General features: G+C 39.0%; 1 protein-coding gene across 1 annotated transcript; it reads right to left on the bottom strand.

Moving 5' to 3' along the window:
- Positions 1-505: 505 nt before the first annotated feature.
- Positions 506-16,203, bottom strand: LOC131326651 (kinesin-like protein KIN-12D). The gene is made up of 38 exons (XM_058359503.1): positions 15,862-16,203; positions 15,058-15,775; positions 14,815-14,970; positions 14,635-14,718; positions 13,853-13,972; positions 13,633-13,746; positions 13,463-13,555; positions 13,183-13,343; positions 13,019-13,093; positions 12,798-12,885; positions 12,659-12,717; positions 12,507-12,570; positions 12,338-12,403; positions 12,096-12,245; positions 11,666-11,770; positions 11,293-11,528; positions 11,147-11,216; positions 10,970-11,035; positions 10,830-10,874; positions 10,668-10,747; positions 10,509-10,590; positions 8,528-10,204; positions 7,960-8,400; positions 4,674-7,412; positions 4,470-4,577; positions 4,063-4,184; positions 3,886-3,973; positions 3,675-3,749; positions 3,300-3,542; positions 3,109-3,207; positions 2,554-2,631; positions 2,409-2,467; positions 2,204-2,315; positions 1,985-2,095; positions 1,680-1,850; positions 1,344-1,409; positions 1,103-1,222; positions 506-928 (listed from the first exon to the last, which is right to left on the bottom strand). Exons 2-38 carry the CDS (start codon positions 15,772-15,774, stop codon positions 788-790), a joined length of 9,081 nt encoding a protein of 3,026 aa, XP_058215486.1. The 5' UTR covers position 15,775; positions 15,862-16,203; the 3' UTR covers positions 506-787.
- Between the last annotated feature and the right edge of the window lie 685 nt (positions 16,204-16,888).

Raw genomic sequence — 16,888 nt, 5'->3', positions numbered from 1 at the left:
ATTAAAATTATAAGTAATTACACACAAATAATTATTAATAATATTCAAAATCAGATATATATTAAATATAAAAATTTTAAAACTCAAAGGCCCGAGGGATAACTTCACATAACCTCAACATCACCGCCACTGCGAATAGTATACCTAATTTGTACATAACTTGGCTATGTAAACCCTAAGGGGTTGGCAAAGTGATCTTGAGATAGTGTTTGATTCTATTCTAAGATTTCATGTTCATTCTTCTTTGCCAACAATTATGTGTAAGCATTTGAAACACATGTAGGAGGAGCTATAGCCTATAGAGATTAGTCCAATGTGCGAGCAAGCTGGCCCTGAACACCCTGCATTACCCAAAAAAAAATCTAAAAAAAAACCTTGGCTACGTGGTGATAGTGCATTCAAAACCTTAAATTCTAGTATATCTCTCTTGATGGTTTCACCACTTTCCATTGCCAGTTTCAATTCAAAAGTTAATTGAAATTGTCGTAACTAACCATTCCGTCCCTGAGGAATCGACACTTGGGCTTACCCGCTAATGTATTACTCATCAAGAAGCTGTAGGGGTTACAATGATAGATTACAGTATTTACAAGCTCTAGACTACGAAGGCAGATTCTATCGAATGTGGTAGTGATGAAAAACCACTGTACAAATGAAAAAAATCAATCAAATTTACAGCATGACCAGCCAAACAAAACATTAGCTTAAACTTGAAAATTTGGCAGCTGCTAGCAAAAGGCTAACTATTCATGTTGAACTATCTCCCGTTTTAGGCTCCAAGTTGACATTATCTATCCAAAGCAGAGAGAAATGGGGTCTGAGAAGCTCGATTTGGAGTTCGCCGGTTCTCATCTGCTCTCGAGCTAAATGGTGATGGTGGTTGTGGCATGAGCTCGGACAATCGTGCTCTTTCACTGGTTATTCTATTCTGTAGTAGACAATGAGGGCATCTTAGTCTCAACAGGAAGACAAAATATCTTGTATCATTTCAAACCATCATTCCTTTGAAATGAATCCCGAATAAGGGAAACAAAATATAAAGGCGAAGAATATTTGCTTTCGGAAGTACTGCATGATAATAGAAACAAGTGACTTTCTTTACCTTGAACCTGACATCTTGCAACTCTCTTTCAAGTGAGGTAACCCGGTTCTTGAGCTGCTCTAGTGCTTCTTCGGCCATGGAGAGACTTACATCTGGTACTGGATTCGTTATACCAGCAGCCTGCAAAATTTTGATTCAGAAGTGCAAGAGATGAAGCACAAAACACTATTTTGATGAAAAGACGCAGTGCATAGGTTTCCTTAGGTACGAAAAGAAACAAGAGCAAGGATACTCTACCAACCTTCAAAATGCTGGTGCACAAACCAACTAGCTTTTGTGCTAATTGCAGCCTCTCCTCCTCAGTTTCCTGTTGCAGGTTCACTTGATTATTACTCTGTATTTCTATGCTAACGCTATGTTCTTTTTTGAAAACAAGACACTCTCATATTGCAGTTATTAACAGACATAGGCATTCGAGAACATCTTTTCGAAGTTTTACCAAAATTGACCTTCTAACCAAATAAGTTTGGGGAATGGAAAACTGACGGAAAGCAGTTTTTGCCAACTATTCACGGAACAAGTTGTCTGTGTTCTAGAACGAAAAACTGAAAAACAAAAGCCCAGAGTGTTTGCTTACCTTTAGCATGTTACTTAACCGTTTCTCCTCGTCAAAATTGATGAAAGGGCTTCTTCCGTTACTAGCACGGAAGTTTGCAAGCTCTTCCTTGATGCGTGCAAGAATAGCATCTGTTCGTCTCAGCTTAATGGTGAGATCATCATTCTGACTTCTCAAGAAATTGTTTTCCTCCTGTTAAGTTTCATAGGAAGCTTGCTGAATATTAGCTTCAAGAAAAAGTGAATATGAAGATTCTACAAACTAGACAAGGAGACCACAAAAGGCTCGGTACTTCTAAATTCACTAGCATTTGGTTGTTTGCTTGCCTTAATTTTGGCGTGATGATGGATCCGCTGCTGGAGGTTCTGCTGGCCAGACAGCTGCTTCATTTCAGTTTCAAGTTCCATGATCTTTTTCTTATGATTAGTGTTCTCCATCTATACAATTAGAGATCAGAAAGGCTAATCAGGAATAGTAAACAAGAAAACCCATGTTTTCTGAACAATTACTGTTAGAAGCACGTGCACAAATAGAAAGAGATCTACCTTGAACATTTCAATTTCAGCTGTAATTAAACGATCTCGTTGACGAAGTTCTTCCAATGCAACCCGTGCTGCCACCATCTCAGCCTGTTTTCTGTCTATTTCCTCTAACCATCTGGAGTAAGACCTCAAATCAAATTAGGAATGCTTGAAAGAAAAAGGATCAATAAACCCTTAAAGTTCAAATTTTGGGGTCAAATATGCTTACCCTCTCCTCTCCTCAATAAACTCGTTGAGCTGTTGCTTTAACTTCATTGCCTCCTGATCCTGCACAAAATATGTAAATTGTAACAATGAAAATGCAAGAGAAAAGGGCCCACTTTAGTTTCCGTGTTACTGAAAGCTTAGTGTACCTTAACTTCTTGAGCTTCAAAATTATGAAGGCGAGCCTTCTCTGTTATCTTTTGCACTTGCTGATTATCTAGCAATGACTGAAATTAAGCAATCAAAAAATAAGCATGAGTACTTGGGCAGAGATTCTGTAATCAATGCTCATTAAGCATTGCAAACTCAATCAAATACATACTGTCAACTGCAGCAGAACATCCTGAAATGACACAATCAAGTACTTCCTTTTTCCATCTTTCAAATTAGGGGGACATGTTTTTGCTGCACTATTATTAAAATATGAACTCATTTACTTCATCATTGCTCCTGTATTTCTCATCATTGCTCCTGTATTTCTACTTTGAGAAGAATTTACAACCATTTGTAAGAATAGATTTAGTTTTCTAAAAAGTTTATTTTTTACTTTTGAAAATGGGAGGTGCATTTCGGCACATCCCTGATTGGGAAGATGGCCAAAACAAAACGGGACAGAAGAGTAGTTCTTTGGTTCTAAAAGAACTCTGAATGCTGTGAAGTAGTGTGATCGAACTCAAAAGAATGTGATATAACTCGTAATTTACCGCATAGTTCGTCATATCCAACTTCACTCCCAACAAGTCTCGAATTACGTCATGGGTCATGCTTTCTGTAGCAGCTAATTTTGTGTTTAGCATGAAGATCTGGACATAAGAAAAGTTTGAAACTTAATGATTCGTGGTATAAATAATATCAAAAGAATAAGCAGCAACAAAATATGCATCAAGCCTACTACCTCCTTCTGTCGACTTGCAGCTAAGGCTTCAAGCTCTTCAATACGGGCTCTTCCAGCACTGAGCTCCTCATCCCTCTCAGATTTTATTTGCTGTACTAAGCCCAATCCCATACATTTGAAAGGGGAACCGGAACCCCTGGACTTTGATGCATTTTTCTCTAATTTTCTTGATGGTGAATTTGTGGCATGGGTAGGATGGCCTTCAGGTTTGACTTGTTCAGCCATGGCTTCCAATGCTTTGAACTGTTTCCAAGTTCATTTCTTACTTAGTTCAAGAAGTGTAAAAATGAAAAAAAATCTAATCCCAACCTCTTTACATACAACTAAGTTGTACGCTTTTACAAAAGAAATTGTAGAGTATGCAGGTTGGCCTACCTTTTGCTTGTACTCAGAAGCCTGTGCCTCTGCATGCAAATTTAGCTCAGTGATATGAACTTTGCATTGTGCAATCTGTTGAAAAGGAACAAAAAAAATAAACCATAAGCTATGGTACCACAAAGAAAAGGCCAACTAGGTTCAATTTATCGCTACAGACAAAAATTAAGTTTCATTTTACAGCTGAACACAGAAAAACCAGGTAAGTCACCTCTGCATCCCTGGCAGCTATTTCTCTCTCAAGAATTTGAATGCGCTGGAATGCTTCTTGGAGGTTTTTCTCTTTCTCATCTAGATTCCTGTAGACAAGGTACACATCTATTATTAACAAAACAGTACAGTATGTTACTTCAAACGACGTACTTCTAGTAAAATAATTCCTTTTAACCTTCTTATGTCAGTATCACCCCTTTTAACATTGTTCATCTGCTGTTTTACAGCATCAAGCTCCATTTCTAGCTCCTCTCTTTCTAACCGCTGCCGTTCCACTTCCCCTTTGACAATGTCGACCTTAGAAAGCAAAAAAACGTCTCATAAATAGGACATATCATATATTGAAAACTATTACGTAAGCAACACAAAGCTCTGTTTGGAACTTAAAAGGAAAAGGTAAGGAAGAGAAAGGAAACAGTAAGGAAGTGATAGGGAGAGTCACTTAATAAGTTCTTTCCCTTGATTGGTTTGGCAGTGCAAGGAAAGAAGGTGAAAAGAAAAGAAATATTTTCCCTTCCCTTCCTTTCTTTTCCTTCCCCTAGGCTCCACACACTGTGTTCTTAAAATCTGGTGAAAAGTTACCTTGTTTTCCAATACATTCACCGTGCATTCTAGCTCTTCCACTGATCTCTCTAATAGCTTCACCTCCTCTTCCTTCTCTTCGGCGTAGAGCTTTCTGCACTCAGCAGTCTAATCAACAGAACCAACAAAGAAATTAGAAAGATGAAAGATAAAAAAAACTACAGAAATCATTACAAATTTGTTTTGGAGCAAATAAACACGTACCTCTCGAGCTTCCACAGCAATCGCATTGTTTTCTTCAGCAAGAGCATGTGCCATCTCCAAATTCTCCTTGAGAATAAGGACTTCTAATTGGAGACCATCTCTCTCAATAATAACTGCATCCAAATTGCCCTTCAAGGACTCAATACAATTATTCATTTCACGAAGGGCAGCTTCCATTTCGACAAGTTCCGCCTCTAATGTCTCGTTTACCTTCCTTGTCTCTGTTAACTCCTCCTCACTGGACCTTTTAGCCTCTAAGGCATTTTCCGTGTTTGCTGTCAGCTCAAGGTATTTGTTGGAGAGTGATTCAACAGTCTCATGCATTTTTGAGATATCCAGTTGAAGAGTGCAGATAATGCCTGTCTTCTCCTGCACTTGAGCTTCAAGTATTTGTCCATTAGCAACTGCTTCATTAAGCTCATGCAATTTCACTGCATGCTCATCTTCTAAAGCCTCAATAGAAGCTGCCAATTCTTCAATTTCGTCTTTCTGGTCCTTGGTGTTTGATGCAGATTCTTGCAACATGCTTACATCGAATAACAATCCTTTTAGAACATCATCCTTCCTTGATAACTCAGTCTGAAGGGTAGAATTTTCTGATATGAGCTCTTTGGCAAGTTCTTCCAAGCTCTCCAGCTCTTCCATGAACCTATGTATCATTTCCATAACTTCTCTCATCTCTTTGTGCATTTTTTCGGAAGTAGCGCTGCCATCATACAGTGTTTGAGATATTCTGCTATCCACTGTTTCTACATTTGCAACCGAGTCATGACATAAAGAGAGGAACTCAATATTGTGTTTCACTTGAGATTGGAGTTCATTTCTCAAGGAAACATTCTCTTGCTTCAAAGAATAAACTCTGTCAACATGGATTTGCAAATCCCGGGCTTTGGAGCATAACTCATCCCTAGCTACGGATTCAGAAAGTTGGAGTTCCGACAGTTCTGGTTGTACCCTGTCCAGGTCAGCCTTTAAATTGGAAATTTGGGACTTCAGGGAAGTAATTTCATCTAGCAATCGATTATTCTCTTTATCAACTGCAACTGTATGGCTTATATATGACTCAACTTCAGATTTCTTCTCCTCCAAATTTCCATTAACTGAACAAAATTCTGCCTTCACCTTCCTTAGTTCATTTTCCAAACACCCATTTTCCTCCTCAAGACAGCTCATCTTGCATAGCTCAACGTCTTTCATCCTTAACTCATCTTGAAGTTCGGCTAATGACGCTTCCAACAAGGAAATGTCATCCTGCAACACTTTGTTTTGTTGATCAAGGGCTGAGATAGAGCTGGACGAAATCTCTAGAGCATCTTCCTTCGTCTTAATATCTTCCATTAATCTTTCATACTCAGCTTCAAGATTTTTCAGCTGGGTCAACAGTCTCATCTTTGCTTCTGTCACTTCACCTAGTTCACCTTTCAATGTTTCGTGTGAAAGAGCAATACCCTTTAGCAATTGAATATCTTGCTCAAGAGCCTCATTTGTTTTGCCCATATCTGCAATTGTTGCGTTGCTTTCATTTATCTTTGATAAAAACTCCTGCCTCTCGCTTTGCGCTTCCTTGACTTCTTTCTGTAGGAGAGAAACCTCAACTTCCTTGTCGACAGAGATCGATTCCTTCAACTCTGCATCAACTGTGAGAAGAATCAACTCTCTCTTGAACTCGTGAAGAACAGCAGAGCAACTTAGCTTTTCCTTTTCCATCTTAGCTTTTTGGAGAGCCATCTGTTCTAACTCTGACACCAGAATAAGCAACTCAAAGTCCTTAGCAGACAGTTCCAGCACGAAATTCTCCTCCTGAGATTTTAACCCTTCATCCCGCTCGTTCGCAAAATTTTCTTGATCCACCAGTGATGCAGCAATATTCCTGTTATTTAGGTCTAACTCTTTCGTCAATATGGCAAGCTCAGATCCCATGTGATTAGACCTTTGCAACATTGACTCCTCTTGGAGCTGTAGATCTAATATTCTCTTCTCAAAAGAAGTTAGCTTCACAGTGAGTTCACCGGTTTCATCTTCTTTCCTTGAAATGCGATCAAAACCACTCTTGATGTCAGCCAATAGCTTACTCTTCAGGATTCTACACATTTCTAGCTCCCTTCTCGACTTGAAATTATGTTCCCGCAACTCTGATATGACAGAATTTGACTCAGTGAGCCCATGGTGAAGCAAACCTTTTTCTGCATTCAGCCCAGTTACTGTTTCCAACAGTATTCCCATATGACAAAGGTGTAGGACAGAGACAGCGCAATCCTTGACAAAAATCTCAGACCAGATGTCCTCAATCCATGAATGCATCAACTTTCTCGAGCTTTGAAGTTGGGACTTCATGCAAAGGAACTCAGAGGCTATAGATGCAAAATCTTGGTTAAAAGTGCTCTGGACCTGTGAATTGATACCCTCCAGCTCCAAGACTAGATTCTTCATTTCTGACAAATCTGAAGCATAGAGTTTCTCTAATTTTTCATAATGGCAATCCTTCTGATCATTGGCTGTTTGCAAGCTCTGAACCTCTTGGATTAGGATATCCTTCTCAGTGATCAAGGAGAACCTCATCCTCTTCAGCTCTTCAGTTTCAAGCTTCGCGGTTTCATTTGCTATAACTAGCTCATTTATCATAATATCTGCATCTTTCATGGTATCTTGGGCCTCTTCAAATTTAGCAAGTATGCAAGAAGCCTCAGCCATTTTCTGGACCGCAACTGCCTTTGCATCACCGAGTTCAAGCTCAAGTAGCTGCAGCAATTAAGGAGGGAGAATAAAAATCAAAGGCATTTCTTATGTATAAAAAGAGGAACAACAGCTACCATTGAGTGTATATTCACAGTGATCGAGTTCACTTAAGTAAAACATAGACCATATCCAACCATTAACTAAATTTTTTCACTTGATATGAAGCAATCAAATGGGCAAGCTTAAATTGGCCAAAATCAAATCCAAGGATATTTGAGTAAAAGCTTCAGAAGTGCCATTGTTGGTAATTTGGAAGACACAAAATGAACTTAAAACATTTCTATAAAAATTTGATGTGATTAATAATTTGAGCAAAACTCAGTTTGATAGAGGTTTGAGTCAAGGAGTAAAGGGAGTTTCAAGGTATAATTTTAACCAAATTTAAGTTAGAGTGCAGATTTGAGCAAGGGCCGGAGATGGTCTAACAGAGACTATACAATCTGAGAATACAGTGGTTTGGAAGGACATAAATTGTCAAGAGAAGTTCAAATCTCAAAGCAACAAGAGAAAAAACTATAAAAGAAAATTACACTAGAAATAGCTTACCTACCTCTTTTTCCTGGCACCATGTACTACCAGCATTTTGCCCGGCTTCTTCAACAGTCCGCAGCTTATGATCCAAAGATTCCATCTTGAATCCAAACACCTCGTCAAAGTTAATCATAGCTGCTTGTAAGGAAAGCACCTGAGTCAGAACACTTTTGATGCTCTCCTTACTTTCTTTTTCAGACATCCACACCTTTTCTTTCTCAAAACGCAGTCTGGCCATCTCAGCTTGCACTCCTTTTAAGCTATCAAGAGCGGATTCTATTTCCTTTTTGAGAAGAATAATTGTAGCATCTCTGTCACTCTCATCCTTCCGAATTCTTCCAGATGCGAGGTTTTTCTGACCAGATGAATATTCATGTGGATCCTCTGGAATCTCCCTTTTCAGGTGCTCAACAACATATGAATCTATGTTGCTAATTTCTTGTCTTGTTTCACTACCTGTCTGCAACAAGACCAAGATAAGTAGAATTACAAATTCAAACCCGTCACCCAAAAATATGATACTACATAAGAAGTGAAATTTACAAGAAGACCTAAACTGTCAGTCAAGAAACCAAGAAAAAGCTTACCCATGCTTCACATACGCCATCAGTCAACAGAGAAACATGACTTGTAATAGCATTATCTTCCTCACCATTTGGACCCTTCTCTGCATATTCATTCATGCAATACTTGATTGCTGAAACACCATTTTTTAGCTCAGCAAGTTTCTCAGTGGTCTTCAAAATGTCACTTTCTCGTGCTTCTTCAAGCTTCTGTTCCATAACACAAGCTCGCTTCTGCTCCTGAGAAAGCTGCAGCCGTAGCTCACTGCAACTTTCCTTCGACAGATCCAGTTCTCTTGCAAGGGACTCAATCTGTCTCTTTGCTTCATCAATTTCAGCAGTCCGAGTACTTAGAGAAACATCCTTATGCTCTAACGCATCAAGATGAGTAGAATTTATCTCAGAGAACCTATTCACAATGACAAAAGCAACCGTTGCGCAGATTGATGCTTTTTGAATTTCCTCTTCCCCATGCTTAATCCTCTTCTCCAGCTCTTCTATGGTAGACTTTCTTGAGTTCAACTGAGATGACAACAGGAGGATTTCTTTCTCCTTTTCCCTGCACTCTTGCTCGTGTGCTTCAGTAATAACCAAAGTCGCCCCTCTCAAAGACCTTAGCATGCACTCCATTTCACTTCTTCTTTTGTCAGCATCTTCCAAGCATTGGTTGAGGTTTTCAATCAAAAACTCCTTTTCGGATAGTACTTTTCTTATCCTACCAACTTGTTCAGGGATTTCATTTCTTTTCCAAGGAAAGGAACTGGAAACAGAATCCAGCTGATCCGATGCATGTTTAAGCGCCTCATGCCCATCAGAAAGAAGAAGTTCAATCTCACTGGTCAACAATTCCCACTCTTTGGACATTGTTCTTGATTCTTTATCTTTCTCTTCTAGCTTTTCGCCTAAAACTGTGTTATCTTGCTCCATGAGATGCATTTTTTCCTGAAGGTCCTTCAATTCAGTTTGCAGACCCAACAATCTCTCTTCAGTCTCTGTCTCTCTTTTACTACTTTCTTCTACATGCTGCTGAAGAATAGAGATTTCATCCTGCAAGCAGACAATCACCTCAGCAGTTTCAGCCTCAACTTGCCTTCTGACTTCATCCATTTCTTCTTCATTAGATTCTTGAAATTCAAGATCACTTTGATACCGTGTATTCAACCTCCTCGCCTTTTCAAGAGAGCTGTGCATCTTCTTTAACTTCCCCTGTAAAGAAGAGTCCTCACTTTCAGAACACTTGAACAATCGGGGAGCTCTTAATTCTTGACAAAATATTTGCTCCTTCAAAGTAGAGATTTCAAGCTCCTGTTTACTCAAAAGCTCTGCATAGTGGCTGTTACTGCTCCTAAGATCCTCCATTTCATTGATCGAAAGTATTTGTTGAGACTCCAGAGCTTCAATAACAGATTTTGCTTCCTTAAGCTCTTCCTTCACATCTTCAAATAGTCTAGTTATCAACAAAATGTTTTCTTTTGTCTTCTCAAGATCCCTATTCAAGCACAGTTCCCTTGCCTGTACTTGCGCATGAGATGACCTTTCTTCTTTGAGCATGATATTTAAAATATCCACCTCCAGTTGTAATTTCATGACTTCTTCTGCGTGTTCCAACAGATTTTCATTCTTTGCCTGTCCATTCCGTCCATTCTCTTCTTGAGCTGCCTTAATTGATTGATCCAAAGGTGGAGCTTCTAATATGGGCTCCTGGAAGTCATGATATTACCACCCATTAAGAGGAGTTTCGTGGATGAATGAACATATCACAGACAAAAAGAAGAACAAAGAAAAATCTGTCATGTTTTTCTTGGTTACGCCATGTATAATGAGAGAGCTTGGGCTAATGGAGGATCATTCCATAAACACCCTCCATCATTTGTTTCTCCCCTTTTCGTTGGTCTTTTGCTTTCTATATTTTTCTCCCATTGACTCCACAAATGAGTCTCCAATCACTAGAAATCAATTAGCTATCTAACTTCCTATCCACATAAAGCTCTATTACTAAAAGTACCTTTATGACTTCAACGCTGCTGTCATGATCATGGGTTGCGGTTTTGAGGTTACTTAGTGAAGCATGCAGATCATCAATTTCTCTGGGGTAGACGGAGAAAAAGTATTAAAAATTATTAACATCTCAAGATGCAAAACAAGAAAAAAGTTGACAAAATACCTTCTGAGCCTTGCATTTTCCTCTAAACAAGAGCTTAGGTTATTCCTGCACTCTTCTAACTCGCTGAGCGTCTTATTCAGCTGAAACAGTGAGGAGCAAATGTGAGATGAGTTCCAAAGAATAAGGAAGTCACATGTGTTCATTGGGATATTATTCACCAACCTCGAAGTGGAACGAATCATTCTCTTTTCTGACATGTAGAGCTTCCTGTTCCCAAGAGAAGAATCAGTGAAGATTGGAAAAATAAAAATCTGCTTTTGAAGACGAATTTGAAAATGAAATCTGAACCGTTTTAAATATACCTGATAAGGCAGGTCCACTTTTGGATGGTTATGTTGCTTTGAGTTGCCATCAAGAAAACACACCAGCTGCAAACAGATGAAATCCCAACAAGTTACAAAAAAAAATAAAAATAAAAATGAGAGAGAACTGTGGAAATGAAAAGAAAAACACAATCTCTGTTTAGATTCTGTAGATACCTGGTCCCGCAGTTCAGATACTTCAGCTAGTAGCATTTCCTTCTCCCCTTCTTCGTAGAAATCCTGAAACCTATGCATGCCAAAACGGAAAAATAAAAATACAGTGAAGTTTTGGTGGACAAAAGTATTTTGTTGAGAAAAGCTACCTTCTAAGTTGTTCTAAAAGCCTGATATTCTCCAGAGCAAAACGAGTCACTTCTGGGTTTCTCTCAACTTTTGCTTGAAGGAGCTGAATCTCTTCAGAGAGTGCACCGTTCTCTTCCAGTAAATAAGTATCTGCCGGTAGTAAGCCACCAACAACTGACTCCATTCTTTGAATTTTGTCCTCTCGAAACTTCAACATCATTTTTGTGCACCTAGTGTCCTCCTCTCTTTGATGAACCTGAGGTAATATGGTTTAGAAATTATAATGAAGTCCCGAAGGCAACAAAATCTTCCATTTTCCACCATAACCTGGTCTCCAGTTACCCTAGGCAAAAGCGAAGGAACAAATAAATGACATAAATTAAGTCAAGTTACCAGACGATTCAGCTGCTCGATTTCAGCTTCAAGTTGTTTTATAGAAGTTTCTGCCATTTTTTCCCTTCTCAAGGCACCAGCAAGTGTGCACTCCAATGATTTTAACTAAAGGGATAAGAAAGGAAAGCCTTAGCAGAACATTATATATCATCTGCTAAAATATTCATGGAACTTATTTTATTTCTTCCATTTCTTAACCAAAAAACAAGTACATGCCGACGAAGGTTGACTAATCAACTATTTATTCCATATCTTTTGTGCCCTTCCATGGTGGAGTTCCTCGTCACCCAAAAAGGCAAGGAAAGAAGAAAAAACAACTTGAATTTTTACAATCCAGCTTTGAGCCCATCTCTATTTCCCTTTTCAAAATGTCATTCGTCCTGTGGCACTATGAGGAACCGATTCAAGCATAATAGTCAACAAAGTGTACCTGTTTAGTAGACAATTTAAGAACACAATTGTCTGTTTGCTGTAGATCCATCTCGGCACTGTCATGTTCTTGTGTTATATCTATCATGTCTTTTGGACCAAACGACAGAGCCCTGGAGACATTCTGACGTTTGAGGGCAGAAAGCTCCTCCTATTTAAGAACAGCTACTTGTTAGTAAATGTAGAGAAGTAGACCGTGACATTTGTAGAAGATGACTAAAATATTAGTAGTTCAACACCAACTTTTAAGAGCCGTATCTGGTGTTGTAGTGCGATGACATCCCCCGAAGAATCTTCATTCACAACAGCCTTCACCATGACAAATGCCAAAATGCATGGGTCAGGACTCAGAATCCATAACAACAAGTGTCTTATTCATGTCATACTTCATTACGTGCAAAGAGAAGCTTACATTGTTCTGAATAAGTTTTGCACGTTGAGCAAACTTCAAAGTATTCAGCGTTTCAGCAGCACAGCTGGAAAGGGCAAAAACTGTTAGAACATTCCGTAAAAAAACCTTCAAGATCAAAAGCAGCAGAACAGGTATATAACAAATGGACTAACCAGATGGACGGGCTGACATTGGCAATTATCATCGTTTTCGAGTTTCCACCAAGTGAGTCCTGCATTGGCTCATGTTAACGGCAAAACAAATAGCACATGTAAGTCTGATGGAGGCAAAGGACATGGACTTAGAACTCACCTGAAGAAGAAAGGTCAGCCTTGAATCTCTGTAGGGAACATGTTTCGGCTTCCCATTCGCCACGTCCACTAGAACCATTATCACATGACTGCCAAACAAAATATTTACTCACAGAATCAAGAATCAAGAGCAGGTGGCAAATACATACAAGGGATGGTGATGGGGACATCAAAACCAGCAAATATATAGCTGTAAGAGAAACTTAGTAACTGGTGTAGTACCCGAGAGTAGATAGTGATTTGTTAATATTAGCAGCCTCCTTTAAACGTTCACCTTCAGCACCAGAACTTTTCTGCCTGTGAAAGTGAATGATACATTAGTGGCCGTAACATGACTGAACTATTTGAGTTTTTCTTTCTTTTTTTTGGAAGGACCAATGCATTACCTTTCTGAGCCGGCAAGATCAACAAGGTTTAGCCTTGAGAACCGTAGGTTAGACATGGCATCCTTTTCCCACCTACTCTCTATTACGCAGGTAAAGACACTATGCGAACGACTACTCTCTCTATTCATGTTGGTGGAAGCGACTTTCCTATTCGAAGAACCCTATTGCAAATTTCCAATTAGTCAAGGCTTAATGATAAGGTATAATAACTAGAGACAAACAGTAAGAGAGGGAGATAGCATAGCCAAAGCAGACGAGATAATAATGTAAGGTTTGTAACCTGACTCAAAAGCTTAAGAATATCACCCACTGTCTGCACTTCAAATTCTGAGAGATTATCCACATAAACACCCTTTTGCGTATCCTCACGCAGCTGCAAAATCATAACAGAACAAAGTCAATACGATATCATTTCCAAGACTCCAAAGTTCAAGGACGAACTGATCTTACTAGCAAGTTTGTGGATGAAGGATCAAGAAGATCGCAAATTTGTTCATTGTAGATCTCCAAGAAAGAGCACTTGCAGTAGTATTTTAATCTCTCATCTCTTCGACTTTCCTCTTCCTGCTCGTAGAAGAATTCAAGGGAAGAATAAATTAGTTGCAGCTACAATACTCAAACATAATCAAAAGCTGCGGTGGAAAGATCAGACAAAGGATCTTGGACTTACAGCTCTGATTCTTGCAAACAAGAATTCAAATATGCGCGGTGTCATTCCACGATGTGGACTCGGCTTAAGTTCTAACTCTTCAATCTCTCCGAGCATGGTGAATGTTTTCCCACTTCCTGTCTACATGATTAAACTTATCCACATCAAAAAAAAGAAGTTTATTCTGTTTCAAATTAAACAAGAAAAGAAAAGAGAGGAGACACGTCTATGATCATTAATTGCCCAATATGCGTAAAGCGTTCAAGCTCAACTTCATAAAGTTTATTGACCACCATAGACTTCCCCAAATTATATAGAAATTTTGTTTGACCAATCATAAGTTGTTTGCATGACAACATAATTAGAATGGGAAGCATCATTCAATCAATCAAAAATAGAAAACAGATGAGATAAGGAAAACTTTATAAAGAACACTTTGTAACAAACTGCCATTTTTCCATGCTGCGACACACACAAGAAATTAAAGTTATAGGAGCATCTACGTATTACAGCAAATCATATATTCCCTTCCTCCATGAACTATGAATAAGATTTGGATGCTATCCGAGCATGGTAAGGAATTTTTTTATCTCCTTCTTCCAATCAGGTTGAAACACAAAGGTTTAGCATGTGTAAAGGGGGTGATACTCGAATGGACAACTTATTAAGGGGTGCTATGTATTATAGCAATGTCCTCAAATATCCTTGCCAGCATGTTTATACATGCAATAAAAATGGATTTCTCCTTGTCTATCTTCAGTAATGGAGTTGAGGAAAATTAAAAAACCACAACTTTGAAATACCTGCCCATAGGCGAACATACAGCTATTATAGCCAGACAAACAATTCTCAACCATTGGCAGACCAACCATCCTGAAAAGTGTTTCCTGCAAAAATTAAAACCATTCAAACAACATGTAACATAGTATCATACCATGGAACTACATTAGTGAACTTTATTTCTTTCTTAATTCTAATTAGACCTGGTCAACTGTTTCACACGAGACATGATCGAATGTAAATCGAGTTTCCGGCTGCCCAGTCCACGTGATGCATTGAGCACTCTCTTGTTTCAAGCACCTATGGTAGCCGTTCATGCTTCTCTCCATGCTATTCAGTGGGCGAACCCGTATTAAAACCTAAACCAATTCAACATTCAACATAAGCTCCAATGAATAAGGCGATTTAGCCAAACAAGATTGAAAAAAGAAGGATAAATAACTTACTTGCACATTATGCTCCATCCAAAACGACGGATCTTCCTTGAGATCAAAATGTGGAACATCAACTGTATTAACAACAGAGGAAGAACTACAAGAAATCGGAAGCCCTTTGGCCATCGCGACATAGTTCCCAACTCGAGGACCGCCATTGACATGAGGCCTAGAAACACTGGCTGGACAATATCCCGGATTTGGGGGTTTCGACACACTCTTAGTTGGTGTGCTTTGTGTCGAATTGCATTCCGTATAACTTGAAGTAGCATTAGGTCTCCCCACTGTCCGAGTTGTTGACCTGGGAGTAGCCATACTACCAAAACCCCCATTCCCAACCCCTCTACTTGCTTGGCTCGCATAGCCAGTCACATCACTGCGCCCCTCATCACGCGCTTCACTCATAAACAAACTGGATTCATTCTTCTGGGCCCACCCAAACCGGTTCTTCGCAGAAACTCCCGACTTTTCGGGAGTTCGACCGGGCATTGTGCTTTTAGGCTTCGTAGGTGTTCTTTCAATCTTAGTACTCCTACCACCCAAATCTTGTTCTACAACAGATTTGGGATTAGGGTTTGGTTCTGGAATTGTGTTTAGTGGGGCCCTGATTGGGTCTGTGGTGATTTGAGCAACCAAAGAGTCCCTAGGGTTTACCGGCACATTCTCAAATTCCTCTGCGTTGGAGTTCTTGCCCGAATACCGGCGCGAGGACTTGATGTCCCTCAACATTCTAACACATAAGAAAACCCCCAAATAAGGTCAAGAAATTTGGAAAATTTTGAATTGGAAAAGAGATAGTAGTAAAAGTGAAGGTACCTGAAAGAGGAAGTGAGAAAGAGGATACCCAATTGACGAGACCCTGAAATTGCTGGTTGTTTTTTCTAGGGTTTCAGTAAAAATCTTTGCAGTGGATCTTCATTCAAGAACACACTCTGTGTCTAATTTCTTTCCAGTAGCTGGATTCTGAACAAGAACATCTCTCTCTCTCTCTCTCTCTCTCTCTCTCTCTGCGTGGTTCTTGAAATCTTTACAACCTCTCTCTCTCTCTCCCTCTCTCTCTCTCTCTCTCTCTCTCTCTCTCTCTCTCTCTAATTTCTTTCCTAGTTTCTTGATCCTGAACTAGAACCTCTCTCTCTCTCTCCGTGGTTCTTGAAATCTTTGGGAAAAATGGGTTCTTGTCTGTTTTTCAAATTGTGGGGTCTGAGATCTGACAGAGTTTTGGAAGGTGAACCAGATTGGGAAAACGGACGGTCGAGATGGTGTCTTAGATTTTGTAAATCGTCACCGCGCTTTAGCGTTTTGAATTGTATGTGGTCCCAATGGGTTCTTTTCTTTTTTCAAAGAGAAAAGTAGGAAATTTGGAGTAATGGCTAGTAACGGCTACATTTCAATTTCAAGTTACAGGGGTAGTAGTCTACACAGGGACTTTTTAATTATTCGAATTTGAGAATAAATTAAAATTTTCAACCGTGCTTCACTAAAGTTGTGGCTTTCTTAATTCTAGTAATATTTTACTCCATAGTTTAAAATGCCAATCATGTCTAGATATGTATTTAGGCTGCTTTCTTATCAACTTATCTTAAATCTGATAATTTTGTTCTCATTTGAATTATTTTTTGCTAAAAAATAGTTATTTCTCAAAATATTTGGGTAAAAGTAAAAAACAAATAGTTCTCCGATTCCTCTCGTCGAGACTAATCAATAACTCACAAAAAGTTTGACGCAAAAATAACAAATGCCAAAAAAATTCAAATAAAGACAAAATTATCATATTTAAGTTAAATTTAAGTAAAGTTCATATGAACGGAGCCTTATTATATATTTGCACATGTGAAGTAACACA

This window comes from Rhododendron vialii, chromosome 5a (assembly GCF_030253575.1).
Source record: "Rhododendron vialii isolate Sample 1 chromosome 5a, ASM3025357v1".
NCBI lineage: Eukaryota > Viridiplantae > Streptophyta > Magnoliopsida > Ericales > Ericaceae > Rhododendron > Rhododendron vialii.
Note: the sequence above shows the minus strand (reverse complement) of the source record. Positions and strands in the feature narration are given on the sequence as shown.